The sequence below is a fragment of the Penicillium canescens genome (assembly GCF_028828765.1).
Source record: "Penicillium canescens strain IBT 15451 chromosome Unknown utg000001l_segment0_segment0, whole genome shotgun sequence".
NCBI lineage: Eukaryota > Fungi > Ascomycota > Eurotiomycetes > Eurotiales > Aspergillaceae > Penicillium > Penicillium canescens.
In genome coordinates, this window is record NW_026703963.1 from 2,965,812 (window position 1) to 2,986,940 (window position 21,129).

Below are 21,129 nucleotides of genomic sequence, written 5' to 3' on the forward strand. Positions count from 1 at the left end.
CCTTTGAGGTTCAATCACCGAAGAAGTCCGTTTCATGACTTATGTTGATGACTTCCCTTACATTTATTACGTGCTTTCTGCTGGTCCACTCACTTACCGACTGCGTTGGTATCGCACAAATTTGGTTTGCTTTCCTGACCTCCCTCCAGCACCCAAGCCGTTCTAGCCCGGAAACCATCATCAATCCTAAGACGCGAGTTTGAACTTCAAGCCAAATCAGCAAAGCTTACACCATGGCTTTACCCCCATCGCCTGTCAACTCCGCGTTGGATGCTATTGGAAATACGCCTGTCGTGCGTCTCCGGCGCGTGGTTCCGGAAGGCCATGCCAAGGTCTTTCTGAAGCTTGAATACTTGAACCCGACCGGTTCGTATAAGGATCGTATGGCGAAGTCCATGATTGAGCAAGCCGAGAGTAAGGGGAAGTTACAGCCAGGTATGACAGTTGTGGAAGCCAGTGGTGGCAGTACTGGCTCTTCTTTGGCGTTTGTCTGTGCCATCAAAGGATACAAATTCAGGGTGGCTTCTTCCAATGCCTTTGCAGTCGAAAAGCTACGAACTATGCGTGCCCTAGGTGCCACTGTCGATATAATTCACAGCCCATCCGGCTGCGTCACAGCAGACCTTATCCCCTCTATGATACGCCATGCACAAGGTGTTGCCAGCCAGGAAGGACACCTCCTCATCGACCAGTTCAATAATACGGACAGTCTTCTCGGATATGATTTAATCGGCAAAGAACTGATTGCACAATTCTCGAATGGAATTGATGCCTTCTGTGGCACGTTTGGTGCGGCTGGCATGGTCACGGGGGTGTCTCGAGTGCTCAAATCGAGGTGGCCAGAGACACGGTCCATAGTTCTAGAGCCGGAATCTTCACCCACCCTCACGGAGGGTCATGCCGGCTCTCATAGCGTGGAGGGTGTTGGGGTGGGTTTTATCCCACCTCACCTCAATCGCAGTTTATATGATGAGGCATGGGGTATCTCCGAAGAAGAGGGGCGCACCATGTGTCGGCGACTTGCCCAGGAAGAGGGGCTACTTGTGGGAACTTCCACGGGTCTCAATGTCGTCGCTGCCATTGCCCTGGCCAAGGAGCTAGGTTCTGACAAGACGGTAGTCACCGTGGCTGTTGACACCGGACTTAAATACATGAACGGAAACCTCTTCGCTGATAACTGAAATTAATGAGAATGGGATGTGCATTTAATACCAGATTGAACAAAGTCTTGATATTATCATTTCGGTTACTTGCAGTTGAAGACTTGTATTTGCCCTTGATAGTTTAGCATCAATTGGGCCGGCTTTCAATCATTGCTATTGCTTTCCAATCCCTCCTATCGACACAATTCGTAATATCTTAGAGTCCTTCGAGGTTGCATAGTTTGTATCACAAGGACGCGATCAGCCTTCCGCGCATGTTTAGACAAAATAGAATTTATCGGCGGTCTCCGCTCACCACACCATCAGACAAACCTAGACTCAGGAGGTGACTACCGGGGATCCCTAATCCCCGCATTAGTCCAGCGATCAACGCGAGGACGATATCCGCGACATAAAACCGCGCCCACTTGCTATTTCCACCTCCATCAATGAAGTATGACTTGATCAATTGCGGGGTTCCAGGGAGCCAGCTAACAGACATGCCGAGGACTTAACTTCGCAGGGCTTTCTGCACGTTGCCTTTTCCCTGACCCGTCGCCCAGAACACTCACGGATATTCCCATCACAGCGCCTTTTTCCAACACTTATTCCTATCCGTCTGGCTTGTTTCGCCATTGTATCCTTCGAAGTTACCGCTAGTTCCGTAACACTTCTCTTAGTTACTAAGTTCCCGCCAGAGAATTATGCATGGTATACTTCTCGTTCTCTTCGTTGATGGATTCCAATGAATCCAGAAATTCAGGGTTGGTGCTGGCAAGCCCTAGTGCTGCAGCACTTGTCAAGGCCTACCTAGAACGAACCTGACTAATTCGCGAAGCAGGGTAGTAGGACACGATCTACACATATAAACCGTGTCTTTACCGGATTAACCGATTAGGTAAAAGACGCTTTAAAGTAAAGAGAAAGGGATTTATAACGTATCGATAGCAAGTAAAAAAGACTAGGCAAAACGATATGGTATGGTATTAGGTGACTAAGACCGATATAGAAAAGAAGAGAGAGCTAGGCATAGAGAAGCTATAAGTCTGGCAACCTCCGTCATCAATCATATGCGATGCCCCGACAGAAACGCTTGGACAGTGAGCTTGGGCACAGTAGCCAAGGAAAATAGATTCGCAATAAGTCCATGATTGAATCCCCGCTCCTCTAGATTTCAGCCAAGCCACCAAATTCGAGCTACACATGATCTATAGAGCATTTTCTTTTCCCTATAGTTTAGCCTAGTCACTCCTTGGGTCTCAACTTTTACGATATGGCTTGAGACATGCGTCGGCGCTGGCGAACCATGGCCACCCAATTAGCCATGAAAGCTGCATTTGTTCCGCGCCCTGCCTTGTATGGCTGAAGATGGCTCATGCGAAGTAAGCCGCATTGATCAACATTCCATGTTCGGTGGAGGTGGCCGTGCTGCATTATCCTTACCGCCCTCATCAGTGTACGCACCTCACATTTTAACCTAATTAAATTCCAGAATAGGTCACCGGCCGGTCAGCCGTTGCAGTAATCCACAACTCTTCGTTCAGCTGCTGCAATAGTAATTTCTGGCCTAGGTCACGCTCCCCTCTAGTGTCTGGCGTTGTTGAGTGGTCATGGAAGGTGGAACTTGGAATAGAAAGGATCAGTGCAAACCGTGAGTTCAGCTTACCGACAAATTGCAGCTCTTTCTCATTAGCGACAGCCAAGTAATCACCTAGCAGAGACATTTCCCCGATAGGCAAAGTGTAAACAGTAGTGTTGTCAGGCATCACTGCAGGCCTGCATTTAGGTGGTTTCTCTGAGCCCCGCTCTCCCTTTCTCTGTCGGTCTCTGTCAGCCAACCAATACAATACCAATTTGTTTTGCCAGATCTTTCTTTCTTGCGGCCGTCGACTATAAATCATCTATTCCTTGCATTTCGATTTATACATAGTAATAGTAGACTATTCTATATTGCCTCTATATAGGTGGGTGGTGGTCGTAGTGAGGCCTTAGGTATTAGTGGCAGTAAGACATACCTTATGGGAATCAAGTAGTCATTGTTCGCAAATTCATGACAAGCAGAAACCACATATGGACTCAGTTCCATACCAAAACTTCAGCAATAATGATCTACAGCGTCGATAGTTCGACTTATGTATCTTTCGAGAGATCTACAAGTAGATCTAAGGGCCAAAAATGAACTCACTAAGCATGAGGATAGGTTCTAAATTCTTCAGCTTCAGTGAGACCTTTTGCAGTGAATGTCGGTGACAAAATCAATGTAATGCATCATGTAGCCATTAATGCAAGCACCTCCCTGAAGAGGCATAGACTACCTCGAATTTGGACCTGCAGGTAAACATTATTGCTGTGTTGTGTTGGGCTCGTTGGGCCGAGTAGTAGGTAATAGACCACTAAAGTAGTAAGCTATTTCTGACACACTAAAGCCCCGCGCAGTTTAGTGTTTGGCCAAGAAAATAGCGAAATGATGAGAGTCTGCACTGCCACGGAGTGCCGTTTGTCCCACTTTTCTGGTGGTATAAAGCTTCTTCTCCTTAAGTTACAATTCTGGCTCAGTAACCTTTTTTTTTTTTTGGGTGATAACAAGAATACTATCAAAAGTAACTGCCTCACAATGACGAAACATCAACCCAGCATCGAGCAGCGTGGCGAGGAAATTCTCAATGTTTTTAACAGGACGTTTGGAGACCTTCTCGCCAGGGACCCTGCTGCATTCCAGGTCAAATTCCGCAAGATGGCTGCCTCGGCGTTTGCCTTCTATCGCGGTAGCGCTTGTCTATTCTACCATGACCTCGAGCAGGAGCAGCATGTCGGTCCCTTCTTAGACGATAAAACAAAGCGAATCTGGATCCATGGCGATTTGCACGCAGAGAACTTCGGCACCTACATGGATTCTCAGGGTCGTCTGATCTTCAACGTCAACGATTTTGACGAGGCCTATGTTGGCCCCTTCACCTGGGACATCAAGAGATTCGTAGGCTCAATCGCCCTAGTTGGTTATGCGAAAGCTCTCAGTGACAAGCAGATCACCCGACTCGTGAGGGTATATGCCGCAGCATACCGCGAGCGGATTCATACCCTAGCCACTTGCACAAAGCAAGACGAGGTGCCACGCTTTACCCTAGACACCGCCAAGGGCCCGTTGCTGGACGCCTTGCGCTTAGCCCGTACGCAAACACGTGTCGGATTGCTCTGCTCGATGACGGAAATCCATGATTCCGAGCGGCGTTTCACCTCAGGCGGTGGCGCATTTAAGCTGGATTCTGCCACACGAGAGAAAGTCGTGGAGGCGTTTAACCACTATCTCGAGACACTTCCCGAGAGAAGAGAGGACTGCGCCGGCATGTACCGCATCAAGGATGTGGTGGGTCGTCGGGGTGTGGGTATCGGCTCTGCAGGTCTCCCATCATACAACATCCTGCTGGAAGGCAAGAGCGAGGCGCTAGAGAACGACGTTGTGATCTACATGAAGCAGTCCGCGGCTGCAGCTGTCTCCCGGCACGTCGAAAATAGCGCAGCCCACGCTTACTTCCACCACGAGGGTCACCGTACTGTCATCTCGCAGCGCGCTCTGCAGGCGCATGCGGACGTATGGCTCGGCTGGACTGAGATAGATGGTGTAGGCCAGCTGGTCGCGGAGGTTTCCCCGTATGCAGTGGACCTGGACTGGTCAGATATCAACGACATGGAGGAGATGGCGGCAGTGGTTGCCGACCTGGGTACGGCCACCGCCATGATGCACGGGGCCGGAGACGATGACAGCAGACACTCGCAACTAGTGCCCTTCTCTCCTGAGGAAGCCATTGATGCAGCTATAATGGCCGATGGGGACCGCTTTGTGGATGTCCTTGTTGAATTTGCGCATGAGTACAGTGCCCAGACGCGGCGAGACCATCATATCTTCGTGGATCTTTTCCGCAATGGCCGTATTCCAGGCCTGCCTGTTGACGGCGGAAATTGAGCCCCTCCTTGTCGTCGATAGGGCGTACTCACTTCACTGATTGATCCATAGAGGTTCCCTCTCCGTGCCTGATAGATCAGACATCCTTTTCAGTTGTTCGATATCACAAGCAGGCAATTTCTGAAAAGTTTTCCAGCCCACATAAAGTCTTAGATACGACGTGTTCTAATTGATCAGGCGTAGTGCCAGGGTGTCTTCCTATCTCCGTGCCGTTCTTGAATATCAACAGCGATTCTTCTGTAACGTTGGCATTCAAGGAGATGGCTGGGCATCCGTTTATGTTGATACTCACTACGCGTAATGTATTCGTAGGTACTGCAGTAGTGATATGCGTGCAGGTACCGCTTACTGTCGATCGCGATCCCTTATCAGGGGTTGAAGAAGCGTGCACATCCGCCGGTGTCTTAAGAAGAATATGCCCCAAATCACGTGGTTATGAATGCCGTATTGCATCGAAAACATGGAGAAGTTGTCGTGGCTTTGATCAATACCACTTCTTGCTTTTCTTTCTCTCTCTAGTTTAGTGTCTTTGTATGAATGGACTCTTTTTCATCAAAGACTTCTTGTTCACAGAATTGACGGTTGGGACGGGTCCATCGCCGGAGCAGGGCTGATCTCGACTGCGATCTTGTTTTGACGATGTTCTTCTTTTTCCTGCGGAGCTTCCCGGCACCTACTTCATATAATTTGGCCTGGATCGACGCAAAAGTTCGGGAATGACCAAAGTCTTGCTTGAACCAGAACTCAATTTCTTCTTCCGAAAGATGTGCCCGTGATTTAAAAGCATCAGGGCAGGCAGGCCTTTTGCTCGGCAGTCCATCGACGGTCATAATGAAACACTGCAACTAGATTTCAGATACGCTCCACAGAAGCCACGTCATTTGGGAATCTTACGCTTGTTATTTCCAAAGTTGCTCTGTATAGCTGCATCCGAAGCTTCTTCGGAAATCTCGCATGCTGTGCGACCATGTGGGTTCACTTCATTCGGTTCATCTATGGGCATAGGTTGAAAAGCTTAGGAAGAGCATGGCGACCTGTGCCTCTCCGAGCTTGGTGAATTTGCCGGCCACCTTGCCAAGAATATCCTTGTTTATCTCATTGTCAGTGGACCGCAGTATGCTTAATCCCTCTCTACCTCACGATCTGTGCCTAGGAAAACTCTTCCAATCTAGTCGCTGACTAAATGATTTGGAACTGTGGCAAACTACATGTATAACGGGATGGACTGGTTACTGTACGACTGGATATGATTTGGGATTTTGTGGACCTTACAAAGGTATAAAGAACTAAGCCAGATAAAAAATTACTCTTCTCCTAAGCAGTTCTTTTCTAAACAGATAGAAAAAAGGAGAAAGGAATGGAATCGAAAACTTCGATACTTGCTATACACGAAATGCTATGAAGGAAATCCGCCCTGACACGTGTGCTAGGGCAAGTATACTGCCATTAATCGCATAATGACTGGGCCGATATTCTGGAGGGAGCCAGAGTACCTTCTCGCCATTCAATTTAACCCACTGCCCGTGCTCGATGGATATCTCTGGATTCACCTTGGTCCAAGAACTGTCACACTTGGTCTGAATACCAAGGGCGTGTAAGTCGGTGCATACACATAAATCGGGTTGAAAGCACTCAAGGTTAGTGACCGTTCCATCAGAAACCCAGGTTTGCTGTAGGGTGCCTGTGGCAGTGTCCCAGAGCCGCACTATTTTATCATTAGAGCTAGACGCCAGCACCAGACCGTCTGGCGAGAATGCCACCAAGTCCACTGAATCTGAATGGCCTTCGAGACAGTGCTGCGAAGTGCCCGTCGCCGTGTCCCAAAGCCGCACTGTTCTATCACGGGAGCCGGACGCTAGCAGTTGGCTGTTTATCGAAAATGCTACCGAGTAAACCGGAGCTGAATGGCTCTCGAGGGTCTGCTGTAGAGCGCCCGTCGCCGTGTCCCAAAACCGCACTGTTCTATCACGGGAAGCAGACGCTAGTAGCCTGCCGTCTAGAGAGAACGCCACCGAGTAAACGGGACCTAAATGGCTCTCGAGGGTCTGCTGTAGCCCACCTGTCACCGTATCCCAGAGCCGCACTGTCTTATCACTAGAGCTTGATACTAGCTGATAGCCATCGGGTGAGAATTTAACCGAGTCAACCGAATCTGAATGGCCTTCGAGAGTGTGCTGCAGAGTGCCCGTGGCCGGGGCCCAGAGCCGCACTGTTCTATCACGAGAGCCAGACGCTAGTAGCCGGCCGTCTGGTGAAAATGCTACCGACCAAACCCAATGTGACTGGCCCTCAAGTGTCTGTAGGGCACCTGTCGCCGTGTCCCAGAGCCGGACTGTGTTATCGAAAGAGCCAGACGCCAGCAGCCGGCCATTGGGCGAGAATGCCAACGAGTTAACTGAGCCCGAATGGCTCTCGAGAGTATGCTGTAGGGCGCCCGTCATTGTATCCCAGAGCTGGACTGTTTTATCGCGGGGGTGGGACGTTAGCAGCTGGCCATCAGACAGGAAAGCCACAGAATCAACGAGATACGAATGACCTTTGAGGTTTTGCTGGAGCGCGCCTGCTGCCGTACCCCAGGACCAAGCCGTGGTGTCCCAAGAGCCTGACGCTAGCAACCCGCCGTCGTGCGAGAATGCCACTAAATTAACCAAATCTAAATGCCCCTTAAGAGTCTGCTGTAGGGCGCCCGTCGTTGTGTCCCAGAGCTGCACCGTTCGATCACTCGAGCCGGACGCTAGCAGCCGGCCGTCTGGGGAGAAGGCCACCGAGTAAACCCCCATTGAATGGCCTTCGAGAATCTGCTGCAGAGCGCCCGTGGCTATGTCCCAGAGTCGGACTGTCTCATCCTCGGAGCTGAACGCTAGTAGCTGGCCGTCGGGCGAGAAAGCCACCGACCAAACCCCACTCGAAAAACCCTCGAGTGACTGTTGTAGGGCGCCAGTCGCCGTATCCCAGAGCCGGACTGTGCCATCCTCGGAGCCGGACGCCAGCAGCCGGCCGTCAGGTGAGAATGCCACCGACTGAACCGTACCCGAATGGCCCTCGAGAGTCTGCAGTTCTGAATCCCACGTTTCGTCAACCTGGGGAACCTGACATACCCACCTAGGAAGCTCTGCTACAAAAAGCTTACGGAATACCGCTGTTCGTGGTGTAAACATAAGGCCCGAGCAGTAAAGTTGAAGGGGTGCATCATTGGCTATCTGGCGGTTCTTCAGGAGAAAGCGCTTCGCATCAAAAGAATCTCGGACAGGGCAGTATCCGTGTTCCCCTATATCTGTTAGCCTAAACGCCTTATAGTATTTCCTATTGGAGCTTACATGTGTGGCTTTCTGCAAAAGACAGATGGTCTCTAAAACATCAGAGAGACGACCAAGAATGCTCATTGCTTCCATCCAGTGTAAGCAATGTACCTGAAGGAATAACACTGCTTTTTGCATCACAGCATGGTGGTCCTTGCTCCGCACTAGGTGATGTGCCCAATAACGACAGGCATATTGCAATTCTGGAGGAAGACATTCATTGATAGTCTGCTGATCAATTTCCACCCGGTTTGTTCCATCACTTCGTAGACCGCATAGATTCTTTTTTAGGTTCTGACACACGTGGAGGCATTGAGTGGCCAACATGTAGTGCGTTTCCATTTCGTCCACCCATAATGGGGTCTTCTCACATGTTGCTGGATCAAGAAGAAAGTCTCGAAATGATAGGTGGAGGAGTTGACCCGGTAAGGCCACATCATTTGGTACACTTAGAACTGAGTATAGCGGGTTGAGTCTGAGATGAATCAGTCTTTCTGAGAGGCCGATGAGTTTTGAAAGAGAGGTGACTGAAAGTGGGCTCTCTAGTATCACAATTGCACCGACCACTTGGTGAAATTCTTGAACCAGCTCCTTTCTCTTCTTTTCGGTTTGCCTATCAAGGAGCCGATCAAGCATAGGAAGATATGTTCCATCCAGTTTCAATTCATCGTTTTGATGAGTGAGGATCTCAGGAAGACTGTCCACTGGGTCCCAATCAGGATCCTCAAATATGCGGCATATTGTAGCGGCGAAGATAAATAGCGGAGCAGATAATGCCACTAGCTTTCGGATATTTTCGGCCCCAGGCCAGTTGATAGGCAAGGGAGGCTCTCGCTCTTTCCTTATTTCTGATAGTCGATAGTTCAAAAATAATGATAAATCATGCTCAATAACTTCCTTGGGGATTTCGTGGAGAACTAAGTCTTCATGATCTTGGGTTGCAAGCTTTTTGAATCCGAGTCGGATGGGTAATTCAGGCCTGCTAGTCAGCAAAACTCGCAAACGTATAGCCTTCGAATTTCGTAACTGTGGCAGCAATTGGAGTGTAAGCCGTATGTCAAGGTCTGTATCACATTCGTCTAGCGCGTCCATGATTATAACCAGGTTTGGGATCGACAGAGCAGTGAATCCAAGTCTAGCAGAGGTTGAAGGAGTATTTTGTCAAACTGCTCCTTCAGTCCTTTATTTCCGATATCAGAGTTATTGTCGATTGCTTTGTTGATACCGGGAATCAGTCGGGGAACGGCCTTCGCTAACTGTCTTGCAATCGTCGGAAAAAGCTTTATCGCATTCCCTCTATCCCCTTGTCCTCTCTTAAAGAAGAAGCTTGCTCTTAGTATCTTCTCTTCTTCGAAATGTCTAACCACAGTGCGAGAAATCGTCAATTTCCCGGTCCCGGCCATGCCATTTAACCAGAGATACATTTCCTCTCCGGTGACATGGCCCATTCTGCAATCTCATTGAGAAGCTCGCTCCTAGTGCCTGGAAGACATTCATCTTGATGCTGGTTCGTATAAGAATCAAACCCCGCCCCATACGCAATTGGTAGCCTGTCCAGAGGATCTGAACTTGGTCAGCGAAGTTTCACCAACTCCAAAGCCGTCAAAATCTACCTGCATGGAGAAAATGAGCATTAATCGTGCCATTATTACTTCCAGTTTGCATTCCAAAATTGGGATTTTGAAAAGATACCGTAGATGTCATGATAGCACAACAAATTTTGGAACTCAAGAACATGCGGGTGGGGTATAAGTGGCAGTGTGTTAGCGTAGAACTATGGTCATGTGATATTTTATTCGCTATTTGGCGATGAAGATGAATGATTTTGAACCATGCATATTCCATACGATCTAGTTTACGGCAAAATGTACATTAAATTCTGCAATAGCTTGGTTTATTTGTAGCGAATGCCGTTGCATTTCAATTTAGAACCGAATCTGGGCCTCCGCAAAGTTATGGAATTCTTGATTTAACTATCACACCAAGAATAAACTTGAAACTTTGCATTTATCGCAAAAATGGGTTCATTGAAAATGGTTACAATAGTATTTAAGAACTAACAGTCTAACATGGGTATTGGACCTTTCTTATGCAGAAAGATCGATAAACGACTGTTCGCAGAAAATCAAAATCAGAATAAACATGGCTTGGAGAGTTCAGTCAGACCAAGGCGCGGTAGCTTCGCTCCGTGACCTGACTTCGGTCCTCCGCAAGATGAATCCAAGTCGACAGAAGAACGAGATTAGGATCAAACAGATCTCTCCTCACTTGTGTTTCCGTCACTGTACTTCTCTGTATGTTGCGTATGAGTCTGGGCGTGAGCCTTGCTCTCCTTGTTCAGAATACTGGCGCGACGGACAGCATCATCCTCGACATCATCCAGAGTACGCAATAGTTCACCATTAGGACCATACATATGGGGCTCAGTCCGGGCAACCGAAACCACGTTGAAAACGTTTGTAGTCTTGCGGAAGATGCGGTCCATCTCTTCCAACGAACGCATAGTGGTCTCCGGGAAGAAGAAATAGACGACAGGTACGATGGCAGCGTTACTAAAACGAGTTAGCATCAATCGAGTAAGATCAATATATCAAACTCACATTACGGCGAAGATGACGTAGGTCTTGTAGCCAATGCTCTGGAAAGCCACAGGGGTAATCATGACAACCATGAAGTTCCAAATCCAGTTGGAAGAAGTAGACAAGGCGTTGGCTGGGGCACGAATCTTCAATGGGACAATCTCGGCAGGATAGAGCCAAGTCATACCGAGCCAGCCAATGGCAAAGAAGGTATTGAACACAAACAAGAAGACCGTTTGGGCAACGCCAGCCTTGACACCGGTAGGGGTTTGCTTGTGGGTCGAGGAAATACTGTCGGAGATGGCAAGGACCGCCATGGAAAGGGACATCCCGACTGCACCAAACAGCATGAGTGATCGGCGTCCAAACTTCTCGACGGTGAACACGGCGATCCAAGAGGCAATGAAATATTCGGTTCCGTTGCAGGCAGCGATAAGACGTGAAGTTGTGGCATCCAGTCCGACATTGGATTCCAGAAGAGTTGGGATATAGTAGGTGATCAAGTTGATACCAGAGATCTGCTGGAACATTTGGTTGACGTAGGCCAACATGGTACGGTGGAAATGACGGTCCTCGCCCATAGTGAACATATCCCGGAACGATCCCTTTGCCATCTCCAGAACGGTAGCCTTAATAGCGGTGAACTCAGTGTCGATGAACAGTTCATCAGTCTCATCACCCATCAGGCATGCCAGAACTTCCTTTGCTTCCTCCTCGCGACCCTTCAAGATGAGCCAACGGGGCGATTCAGGCAAGAACATGACGAATCCCAAGATAATGGCCGCGAAGAAGATCTGAAACGCCAACGGGAATCGCCAGGCAACTTCGTTGGGGTCGGCAAACATCAGACCGAAATCAATCCAGTAACTGATAGTAATACCGCAAGTGATCATGGCACCCTCGATCATGACCATCTGGCCGCGTCGGTGAGATTTGCAGCATTCTGATAAACATTAGCCTCTCGTTTTCTATCCCCAATTGAACTGTCCACAAGCCCGCACTGGTCGAGTACCGCAGCGGTGCATAGATCAACTGTGGCAGTCATGATTCGAATCGACTTACCGGATTGCCATGTAGGGACTGTTGAAGTATTGATGCCATTGCCTGTCGTCTATTGTTAGAAAAGGTTTGCCAGTCTTTTGCCTTGCTGACACCTACCGAACCCAGTGACCAATCGGCCGACGACCAGCTGAGCCAACCCGTAAGAAGTACATTGAAGAATAGCGCCAATACACATGATGAAAGATCCCAAAAGATAGCCTTACGGCGACCCAGGATGTTACCAATCCAAATCGTGGGAATTGAGCCGGCGAAACATCCCAAGTTGTATGCTGCAACTGTGATACCTTGACGCGTTGATTGGTTGTTCTTCTCTGCCTGAGTCCAACCTTCGGTGTATGAGTCCAATGTGTTGATGGAAGGGAAATACTTGTTGAAAGATGTGAGCGTAAGCAAGCCGCCAGTTACACCTTGGTCGTAGCCGAAGAGCAGAAAGTCCATGCCCGCCAGAAAGCCAATGGCAATCTGGAGTTTGGTGCCATTAAGGCCCAAGAACCGCTTGGTCTGCATTTTAGGCACGGTTAAATGAGAAGCCTTTTGTGCTGAGAGAGCCCCAAAACGACACAAGACTGAAACAGTCGGAAAAAGAGAGTGAAAACAAGTTAGAGAAGATCGCGAAGATCAAGAGGACAGAAAGAAGATCAACGCGCGGAACTCGACAGGTTTAAGAGGACTCGTCCGGGGGTGCCTTGACCTCCAGACCGGGGGTCCTATTATGGCTTTCTCTTGCTTCCGAGCCGCTGGAACAAAGCAAACAAGATATGATTCGGAGAATGAGTTAACAGGCTCCACCCTCTCCTGATGTGACCAACGGGCCCGAGAGGGGGCTCTCATCCCGAGTCTCCAGGTTTGCACGGACAGGCTACAACGGCCCCAGATTGCATGGAACAGGCCTGGGGCGAGATTGCCCACGCGAGTCAGAGAGACCAATCAGCATCGTGAACATCGGGCAAAGGCATCGGGCGACGGCTTCGGCTTCTCCAGACTGAGTTAGCTGCGCACTCGGCTGGACCTGTTCAAGTTCAGCCCCGCCGATCGCCTTTCAGTTGTACAGGTGGAAACTCCCCGCGACCCCAGAGAAAAAGAATGGGTCTGGAGTTGTAATCTGGGGTTGTGAGGTCTTAATGTTTGGGCTTCAGGTAGAACTGGGATTCACGCTTGGCTTTGAGGCTTGTCCATGCCAATATTGTGCCAATGTTATGCCAATTTTAGCTTGTAGACCGAATAAATTTCAATTGATCCCTCGAAGGATTAGTGTTCGACCATATGCGCCATGAAACCAGGATGGTAGCCAATTTGCTCCAGATCCGGTCAACCGGGGGCCAAAATGGCGCTGGAACATCTTGGCAATCACGTACTTCTCTTTGGTCGCATATTAGAACATCTCCGTGCCATAGTTGAAGACGCTTAGGTACCAGGGGTAACCGCCCTGTTCTTTCCTTTCTTTTCTTTCTTTGTTCATAACCTATCAGACTTGGACTTCGGTGTCTGCAACTGAAAAGGCGCAACTCGCTTCTGGAAAATTCGCACTAAACGCAGCCACGGTCTCCACTACGGATAGGATCAGCCAATAACCACCTCTGCCCAGTTTACCCTGTTGTGTTTCTCTTTTCCTCCATAGCGAATCCTGGGGGATGCACAATGCAACCTGCCCCTTTAGGCAGTTCCGGTTTAACCCGCGTTGTGTCGCGTCCTCGCGACTTGGTCGCCTGGGCTGCATGGCCAGATTCTCCGAGCCCCGGGTTCCAAATCCTGATCGAGAATTGCGGCCCTTGCGTCGACGGTCAGCAGCTACGCGTGGCGCCTCCCGGCCGCCGCTGAAGTCAGACAGCCTTCGCAAAGTTTCTAAACAGCCATGGCGTGTAGATCATCCCGAGCACTGTCTTCCGAGGCACTCTGGCCCCTGTCGCGTGTTTCCGTCGCGAAGGGACACGGCATGAGCTTGGCAAAGACTATTTTGTGCGTTAGATTTACAATCGGGCGTGTCATCGACGGCAGTGCTATTCTTCCGGATATCCATCGATCGCTTGTCTGTGTTTCGTGGGGTCGAGGGGCGAAATAGAGTACATGCTCCAGGCCTGCAAAGGCGGATCCAATCTTTTCGGGAATGCAGATGCGATGGAACTATTCCTATTCAATGATAATAGCCTCAAAACAAAGCATCGGTCTTTCCACGCTGTCAAAAGTGATCAACAAGCATTTTGCCGATCTTGACAGGATCCGTACTCCATGCATGGCCGCTGCTGCCAGGAGGCTGAGTGCGACCGGGTTACATGTAGGTATTGACTTGCAGATGGGTGTCTATAGTCATTCTCGAAATCGCCTTGACCAACATACACTTAATCACTCTTTTCTAGCCCCACCGCCAGGGCCTTAGTGCAGATCAATCATTGAGCGGCTGGCATTGAATTGAGGGACACCGTAATATACGCCGTGTATGGTACTGTGTCTTGGTCTAATTGTTCTTGCGGAAGCATCTAATGTAGTTCGGTAGGCATGGGGGTGCGTTTCGGGGTAATCACGTGACCATCATAGGCAACCAACGTTCTGTGCCGTCCCATACCTTAATAAATGCAGCAAATTACGTACCTCAACCTTGGGAGAAACTATTTATACGGGGCCAAATAATTCTTCGATCTAAGTTGATGTGATTTTTTGGATACCTAAGTATCAACCCATGGCCGACAGACCAGCTCCGTATACCATAGCCATCATCGGCGGTGGCGTCGCGGGTCCTGTCCTCGCCCTGACAATACTCTCTAACCCCGTCCTCAAGGAGCGCTACAAACCCGTGATATACGAGCGCCTTGCGCGCCCCAAACCAAGCGCATTCCCTGACTCAAAGAGCCACGGAGAAGACGAATCCACCCACGCTCCTAGCGCTGCGACGTATACAGCTGGCGCCGCTGTTGCCCTGACCTCCAACGCCCTCTACCCTCTGTATGTCCTGGGGCTGCGGGACTCGCTGGACTCTATTAGCTCTGAAACGGCACGAATCAAGATCTGGCGCGCCTGGGACACCGGGAAGCATAAATACTGCCAACAGTTGAACAATCCGAACTGGCAGGAGGACTTGGGGACGAACCTCCGGGTTGTGGAGAGGGCGGGGCTGCAGCGCGTGGTTCTTGATAGGGTGCAGGAGTTAGGCGGGGAAGTGATTTGGGAGAGGAAGGTTACTGATGTGAAGGGTGCCACTGGAGGGGGTGTTAAGGTGTGCTTTGAGGGAGGGATGCAGGTCGAAGCGAATCTTGTTGTTGGTGCGGATGGGGGATGGTCGGTTGTGAGAAGGCATATTATGGCGACAGCAGCAGCAGCAGACGGTGGGCACGGTGCTGATAGATGGAAGCCCGAGTTTGCATACGCGGATGGGATTTACGGTGTTTCCAAACCCATGGACAGGGCCCGCTCGACTGAATGTGAGGAAGATGTGCAAGACGGAGACACTCATTGGGTTCTCCTCGACTCAGGCACCGCATCAACATGGGCTCTGCCTGGCGGCAGGCAGTTCTGGTCTATTTCTTTCCCTTCCAACCTTCCTCCTAAGAGGATGACAGCTGCTGAGCACCTGCAGAAACAGAAAGTGGATAAGCTCTATGGTGCGGACTTAATACTAGGTGGATATGACCTGCAAGAGACGCGGGGGATTCTGAAGAGGCACGAGAATGCCTTTCATCCTATTGCGGGGAACTTTGAGGAGTTGTATAAGAGGAGTGAGAGGATTGTTAGAGCCCCTCTGTGGTATCATGCTTGGGAGGAGAGTGAGATTGGTGGGAAGAACATCGTTGTGATCGGAGACGCTTCACGATTGATGCTGCCGACGAGCGGCCAAGGTTAGTCTTACCTTATTTTTGCTTTCACTAAGTTTCGTCTTTGAAGAGGAGAGTGATAGTGATTGACACATTCACAGGAGCGGGATTCGCCATCGAAGACGCCACCGTTTTGGCTAATGAACTACTGAATAACCCGCCCTCGTTAGAGAATGGCAGCTTAGATTTCTCTAGAGCGATTGAGGCGTATGCCCAAGCTAGGGTTCCAAGGTCGAAGAGCATGACCAAGCAGAGTTATTGGACAGGTCAGCTAGGGCTGGGAGCTCGCTGGTGGTGGCGGTGGTTAAGAGATTTTGCGACCACGTATATGCCCCTTGGAGGCGATTCGAAAGCGTTAGTCAATCTGATCATAGTGACAAATGCGTTGAGATCGCGGCTAATTCATCGTAGGAAGACAGGCAAGAAACCGAAGGATCCGATGGGCTGGCTGTATGAGGTACGGTATAAGGTTGAACTGAGAGAAAAACAGAACAATCTGAAAGTTTAATATATAAACATAACATGACATGAGTATATACTTAATTGATTTTGATATCGGAGGTCGACTTTAAGTTGACAAGTGATCGATAGAATGATGTGTGTAGTACAGAACACGAGGATATTGTCAATTGGAGACAAATTAGGCCATGTGCAGAGTTAAGCAGGGCTTTTCCCAGCCCGTTGTATTCAGAATCATGTGCAAAGGCTCCAGCGTGTATGCGAAAGATCGACACTTGGTGCAGCTTGGCAAGGAAAGTAGGAGCCAACTGGCAGATTGTCCGGCCAGGAACTCTACCTTAAGCACATGATTTGCAGAGATCCATTAACTTACAGTGTTCTATGGAATTCTACGCTCATTCGCATCATGTAATTAATGTCGTTAGGTACTGTAACATACATAGCTGTTTTACCCAGTCCCTCAATGTAATGCGGCCCGCTCAATAATTGATCTGCGCTAAGGCCTTGACGGTGGGGCCAGGAAAGAGTTTCTCAGTGTAAATTGGTCAAGGCGATTTCGAGAATGACTGTACGATTATTCTCTTTCTCTTAGAATCACTCTTCCGTTGAATAGCCTTTTCTTCCTGTTTGTTGCATCTTACGGGTGCTGTGGACGCGGCTCTAGGATCCATGCGGGTCATCCCAAGGAGTGACCCAGGTCGGCCGGCGAGTCCAGCAATATTCTTGACAGGGGAAAGAAACAAGCTATAAATGATGGATTTATTGGTTGAGAGGCGGACGGGGAAGGAGAGAAGCTCCGACCCCTCGAGGACTATCTAAGTACTCTCAGGACCATATAAGGTCACGTGATCTCAGCAGTTTTATAGACAGAGAGTCATTCGATGATGGCCACGTGGTATAGCCTAGATACGTGAGGCCCAGTGGCCCTCCAGCTTCTAATGGTTTAGACCTGACGAACACCCAGTCCTCAATTTGAACGGGCTCCTTATCAACCGTTCAAGTGCGATTTTTGCCCAACCTATTCATAAACTCAGCATTTATCATGTCTCTCGATCGTTGCGTCTTTACACCGTCATATGAATTTCCAACCATCAGATAGTCGCACCCGGTTTCAGAGTAACTTTCAGGCCCTTTGTTGACTGTGAATTAGACAGCGTAAAGGGAAATGGAAAGAGAAAAAAAACTTTGGTTTCGCACTCAATCTCAACATTCAATCTATCATACAACCATACGATACTTTGGGACAACGAGCGAACTCAGAAGAGCGTACAATCAACTTCCTTACGCCGCCAAGTATGGGCCGTGCCGCCGACTACAATCTTCATCCTCTTGCGAGCTTTTAAGTGAGGAACGACAGATTAGGGATACAGTACCAACGTAGATCCGCCGATATTTTCCAGTTTCACGACTTCTACCATGTCTCTTTTCAGTTATGAATGATTGAAGATAGCATGAACGTGTTCCCACTCGTCAACGAGACGCAGGCGTGAACCCTCCAATGCTCGTAAACTCTGATACGTAGCCCGGCCGTGGTGAGCAACAGCGACTCCTTGGTCGCTGCTGTTCCCGGCTACCTAGCTAGTCCTACAGCCCAAGCCGGCTGTAGAAGGGTCGGCAAGAGATTCCGCATGATATTTAAGTAAAATGAATAAAAGCTGACACATATTCGCCCTATCTAATCGCTTGTTGCCATTTCGAATTACGCGAGGCACTCTAGGATAATTAGTGGCGGGGAAGGAGAGAGAGAATGTGTGTGCGAGAGTCGTTAGGGTGGACAATCTGGTTAATGAGCTTGTAGATATGTTTCTTACATTACTCATTTCGCCGGTCTAGCATGGCAATTTCCATGGTCATGTCAAGCTTAAACGATACAGGCATGGCAATTGGAAGATTGCGGTTGGGTCACTGGCAAATTATTCTCTCGAGCTTTCAGTATTACTGTAATCCGGCATTAATCCAGAATTCATCCAGTGGCAAGGTGGACACAAGCTACATTGAATCCATATCTTCAATGAAGTTCACTCGGCGAATCTTCAGGCGAGAAGCTTGGGCGATAGTCGCTACTTTGACGCCCCTGTTACTTTCGCTTCTTCTCGTGACAGATCCTTCGTCTTTTGAGCTTAGCTTCTCAGGGGTTGTTTGAAAATTGCGGGAAAGGCAAGATCTGAGATCGTGCATTGGCTAAAATATCCGAATCTGCGAGCAAAATTAGCGTTGAGCTGGAATTTTTGTTTACTTTCGGGCACTTCCACAGAGAAATTCGTTGCCTCAACAGTAGACCTTGCCCAACCACTACTCCAGCAATACCTATCCATGATTCTGGGCTATCTACACAGAAGCTCTCATGCGTCCTCAGGGGCTGGCCCTTGCCCAGGTGATGAGTGACGGTTAGTCACCAGCCCCGTCGGTTACCGGTCGAGAAAGTGTATTCAGGACATTTCTTAGCACATTATAGACGGTCCCCTCATAGCGGTCAACCACTGACTATCGGCTCTTTCGTTTATTTAGAATCGATTTGAGGTCTTGTGAATTCCACAATTCAGCTCTTACAATGCTTGACTGCAAATCTGAAGCTGAAGTTAAGTCATGTCAAAATAGCAATTGCGGGTCCTGGGCACGGTCTTATAGGCTGAATTTCTTATATCGGGAACTACATCAACGCGGTAATCGTGGTTAATGTAATGAAATTCAAGTTCTTAGAATGTAAAATTCAGTGGGTGCAAATTGTCTGGCAAACAGAATACATATACAACCAACAATACATGTGTTTCTACTTAAGAAACCTTCAAAACCTTACCAAGAACCACCCGTAGATCAACCAAATTTTGCACGTCCGTAGCGCTTCATAATAAGCTGCGTCTTCAGCGAGTCCTGTGCGAGAAACCAATTCTTGTTTTGCAAGTAGGCGACCAAGTTGCCTCCTTCAACCGAGGCTGTCGTGCGGCTGTCCGTCTTGAAAGACGCCTCGATGATGTACTCAATGCCCGTACGATCGGAATTGAGCAAGGGCCATACCTCAAGATTTAGCGGCAGGTCGTTCCACTTGCCAACGAAGCGCGTGACGAGGACAGGACCAAAAATGCGTGAGATCGCCAATGCGCTGGTACCCCATTTGTTGGGATACCAGTTGTCAAACTTATTCGGTGCTTCGTCGATCAGCAATTTACGCGACTTGCGTTCTCCTGGCAAATCGGTTCCGCTGTCCCTAGAATTCTGTATATTTTCCTTGCGGCTGATAGAAAGCGTCTGCTTCTGATATCCCCATTCAACTTGCGCTTCATATTTTTTATCACCGCCGTCAAAATCATCTTCATTAGCCGTAGTAAGAGCGGCGTCAATTTTGCCACCCGAGATGGCATACCGCTTTTTATACGTCAGCTCCAAGTCATCATTTTCGGCCTTGCGTATACGGGCGCTCCAGCCGGCTGTATAGATATCCTTGGAGCACGTGTCGAGGAACTGGACATTCATCTTGGTGGTTGAGGCCACATGAAAAGTCGATAGGACAGTGTCTGCTACCTCGAGTTTAGAGCTGAGCACCGCATCCGGGTCGAGCAAGAGCCTGACCTCGTAGTTGGGCGTCATATTTGTCACTGTCTCTGCTGGAGAGACGATCGTGGAAGTCATATTAAATTATCAACTCGGGAAGAGATGTATGGTTGCTAAAAGCTTTGGGTCAGGGCGTGGACGAAGCGATCCGGGTAATAAAAGAATTGTAACTACACGAGCAGACCAAGATTGTGCTTGAAGATTGCTATTGGACCCAGTCTTAGTACTCCGGTCTACCTAAAAGCTTTTATAGCGAGGAAGCAAACAGTACCAGTTCTACGTAGAATGCAGTTTTCAGCGGAACAAATCATCTAGAATCCTTGTCGCCAAAATTTATGATGATATGATTTCGTATTCCGGGGGCACTTTCGTCACCCACGCACGACACCTCAATTTTTAGACATCATCCAATCTCCCGCCATATACCTCATTTAATATGTTCCGATTGAGAACCCGTGCCATGAAATAATGCTGCACTGAGTCTCAATATGACAAGTTCACTATCATTATGATAGAGCACGGTTTATGTACGCGTAAATCTGCGAATTATCAAATAATCTTAAACTTATGGACTTCCACAGCAGTCGTTTCAAGACTATGCTAATATAGTATTTGGAACACTTTATCGGATTTTTCTTTCAGTCTAGAACTCGATATCTATAAACGGTCATCCCATAGCAAACTTTTGGTTAATTTCAAGCACAAATTCACTTTCGCTTGGCGCAATTATAGAAGTAAGAATAGACTTTGACGTCCCGTAACCGAATACGCTGTTCCGGGTATCTGATCTTTGTTAGCATAACCTAATTCTGAGCTTGTGACCAGTTGATACCGATTGGGTAAATGCCAGGCTTTGACAGTGAGGAGAAACCTCGGATAACCGAACATCAGACGAAGTCAGTACAAGGTTGCGGGCTCGGATGATCGACATAAACTGGCGGCGGAAATCTGCTTTGGGCGCTCATTACTAAATTTACCTCAATTTATCTCAGTGGCAAAAGTCAGATTAATTTGTCCCTTTGTGTTAACATGCCTGTATTTTTGCTTCCGCACCGCAATAGAATTAGTAATCCAAAGGGTATTGGATTGCCTGCTGCTTAAGGGTTGGTTAGGGTGCCCAAATATATCACTATTGTGTCTGTCTATAGTGGATTATTACAAACTGTGCGTGAATTGCTCTGGCTAGGAATTCGATACAACCACACTAACAAAATTGGATTTATCTTTGGAGAAGCGCGCTCCTAGTCCGTGCGCATCGGACGTCATTTTATTTGC

General features: G+C 48.7%; 7 protein-coding genes across 7 annotated transcripts; 3 read left to right on the plus strand and 4 right to left on the minus strand.

Moving 5' to 3' along the window:
• Positions 1 to 233: 233 nt before the first annotated feature.
• Positions 234 to 1,181, plus strand: N7446_001110 (PLP-dependent cysteine synthase family protein; the record flags this gene model as incomplete). The annotated part of the gene is made up of 1 exon (XM_058509877.1): positions 234 to 1,181. The coding sequence occupies one exon, from the start codon at positions 234 to 236 to the stop codon at positions 1,179 to 1,181; it is 948 nt and encodes a 315-aa protein (XP_058378856.1).
• A 256-nt stretch (positions 1,182 to 1,437) lies between these two features.
• N7446_001111 (uncharacterized protein) lies at positions 1,438 to 1,644 on the minus strand (the record flags this gene model as incomplete). The annotated part of the gene is made up of 1 exon (XM_058509878.1): positions 1,438 to 1,644. One exon carries the CDS (start codon positions 1,642 to 1,644, stop codon positions 1,438 to 1,440), a length of 207 nt encoding a protein of 68 aa, XP_058378857.1.
• A 979-nt stretch (positions 1,645 to 2,623) lies between these two features.
• N7446_001112 (uncharacterized protein) lies at positions 2,624 to 2,908 on the minus strand (the record flags this gene model as incomplete). The annotated part of the gene is made up of 1 exon (XM_058509879.1): positions 2,624 to 2,908. One exon carries the CDS (start codon positions 2,906 to 2,908, stop codon positions 2,624 to 2,626), a length of 285 nt encoding a protein of 94 aa, XP_058378858.1.
• Positions 2,909 to 3,756: 848 nt separating this feature from the next.
• N7446_001113 (DUF2252 domain-containing protein) lies at positions 3,757 to 5,103 on the plus strand (the record flags this gene model as incomplete). The annotated part of the gene is made up of 1 exon (XM_058509880.1): positions 3,757 to 5,103. One exon carries the CDS (start codon positions 3,757 to 3,759, stop codon positions 5,101 to 5,103), a length of 1,347 nt encoding a protein of 448 aa, XP_058378859.1.
• A 1,382-nt stretch (positions 5,104 to 6,485) lies between these two features.
• On the minus strand, positions 6,486 to 12,550 carry N7446_001114 (uncharacterized protein; the record flags this gene model as incomplete). Its single annotated transcript, XM_058509881.1, has 5 exons — positions 6,486 to 8,371; positions 10,671 to 10,954; positions 11,003 to 11,924; positions 12,044 to 12,092; positions 12,140 to 12,550. 5 exons carry the CDS (start codon positions 12,548 to 12,550, stop codon positions 6,486 to 6,488), a joined length of 3,552 nt encoding a protein of 1,183 aa, XP_058378860.1.
• Positions 12,551 to 14,717: 2,167 nt separating this feature from the next.
• Positions 14,718 to 16,354, plus strand: N7446_001115 (FAD-dependent oxidoreductase; the record flags this gene model as incomplete). Its single annotated transcript, XM_058509882.1, has 3 exons — positions 14,718 to 15,870; positions 15,948 to 16,200; positions 16,258 to 16,354. The coding sequence occupies 3 exons, from the start codon at positions 14,718 to 14,720 to the stop codon at positions 16,352 to 16,354; spliced, it is 1,503 nt and encodes a 500-aa protein (XP_058378861.1).
• Positions 16,355 to 19,119: 2,765 nt separating this feature from the next.
• On the minus strand, positions 19,120 to 19,932 carry N7446_001116 (uncharacterized protein; the record flags this gene model as incomplete). Its single annotated transcript, XM_058509883.1, has 1 exon — positions 19,120 to 19,932. The coding sequence occupies one exon, from the start codon at positions 19,930 to 19,932 to the stop codon at positions 19,120 to 19,122; it is 813 nt and encodes a 270-aa protein (XP_058378862.1).
• Between the last annotated feature and the right edge of the window lie 1,197 nt (positions 19,933 to 21,129).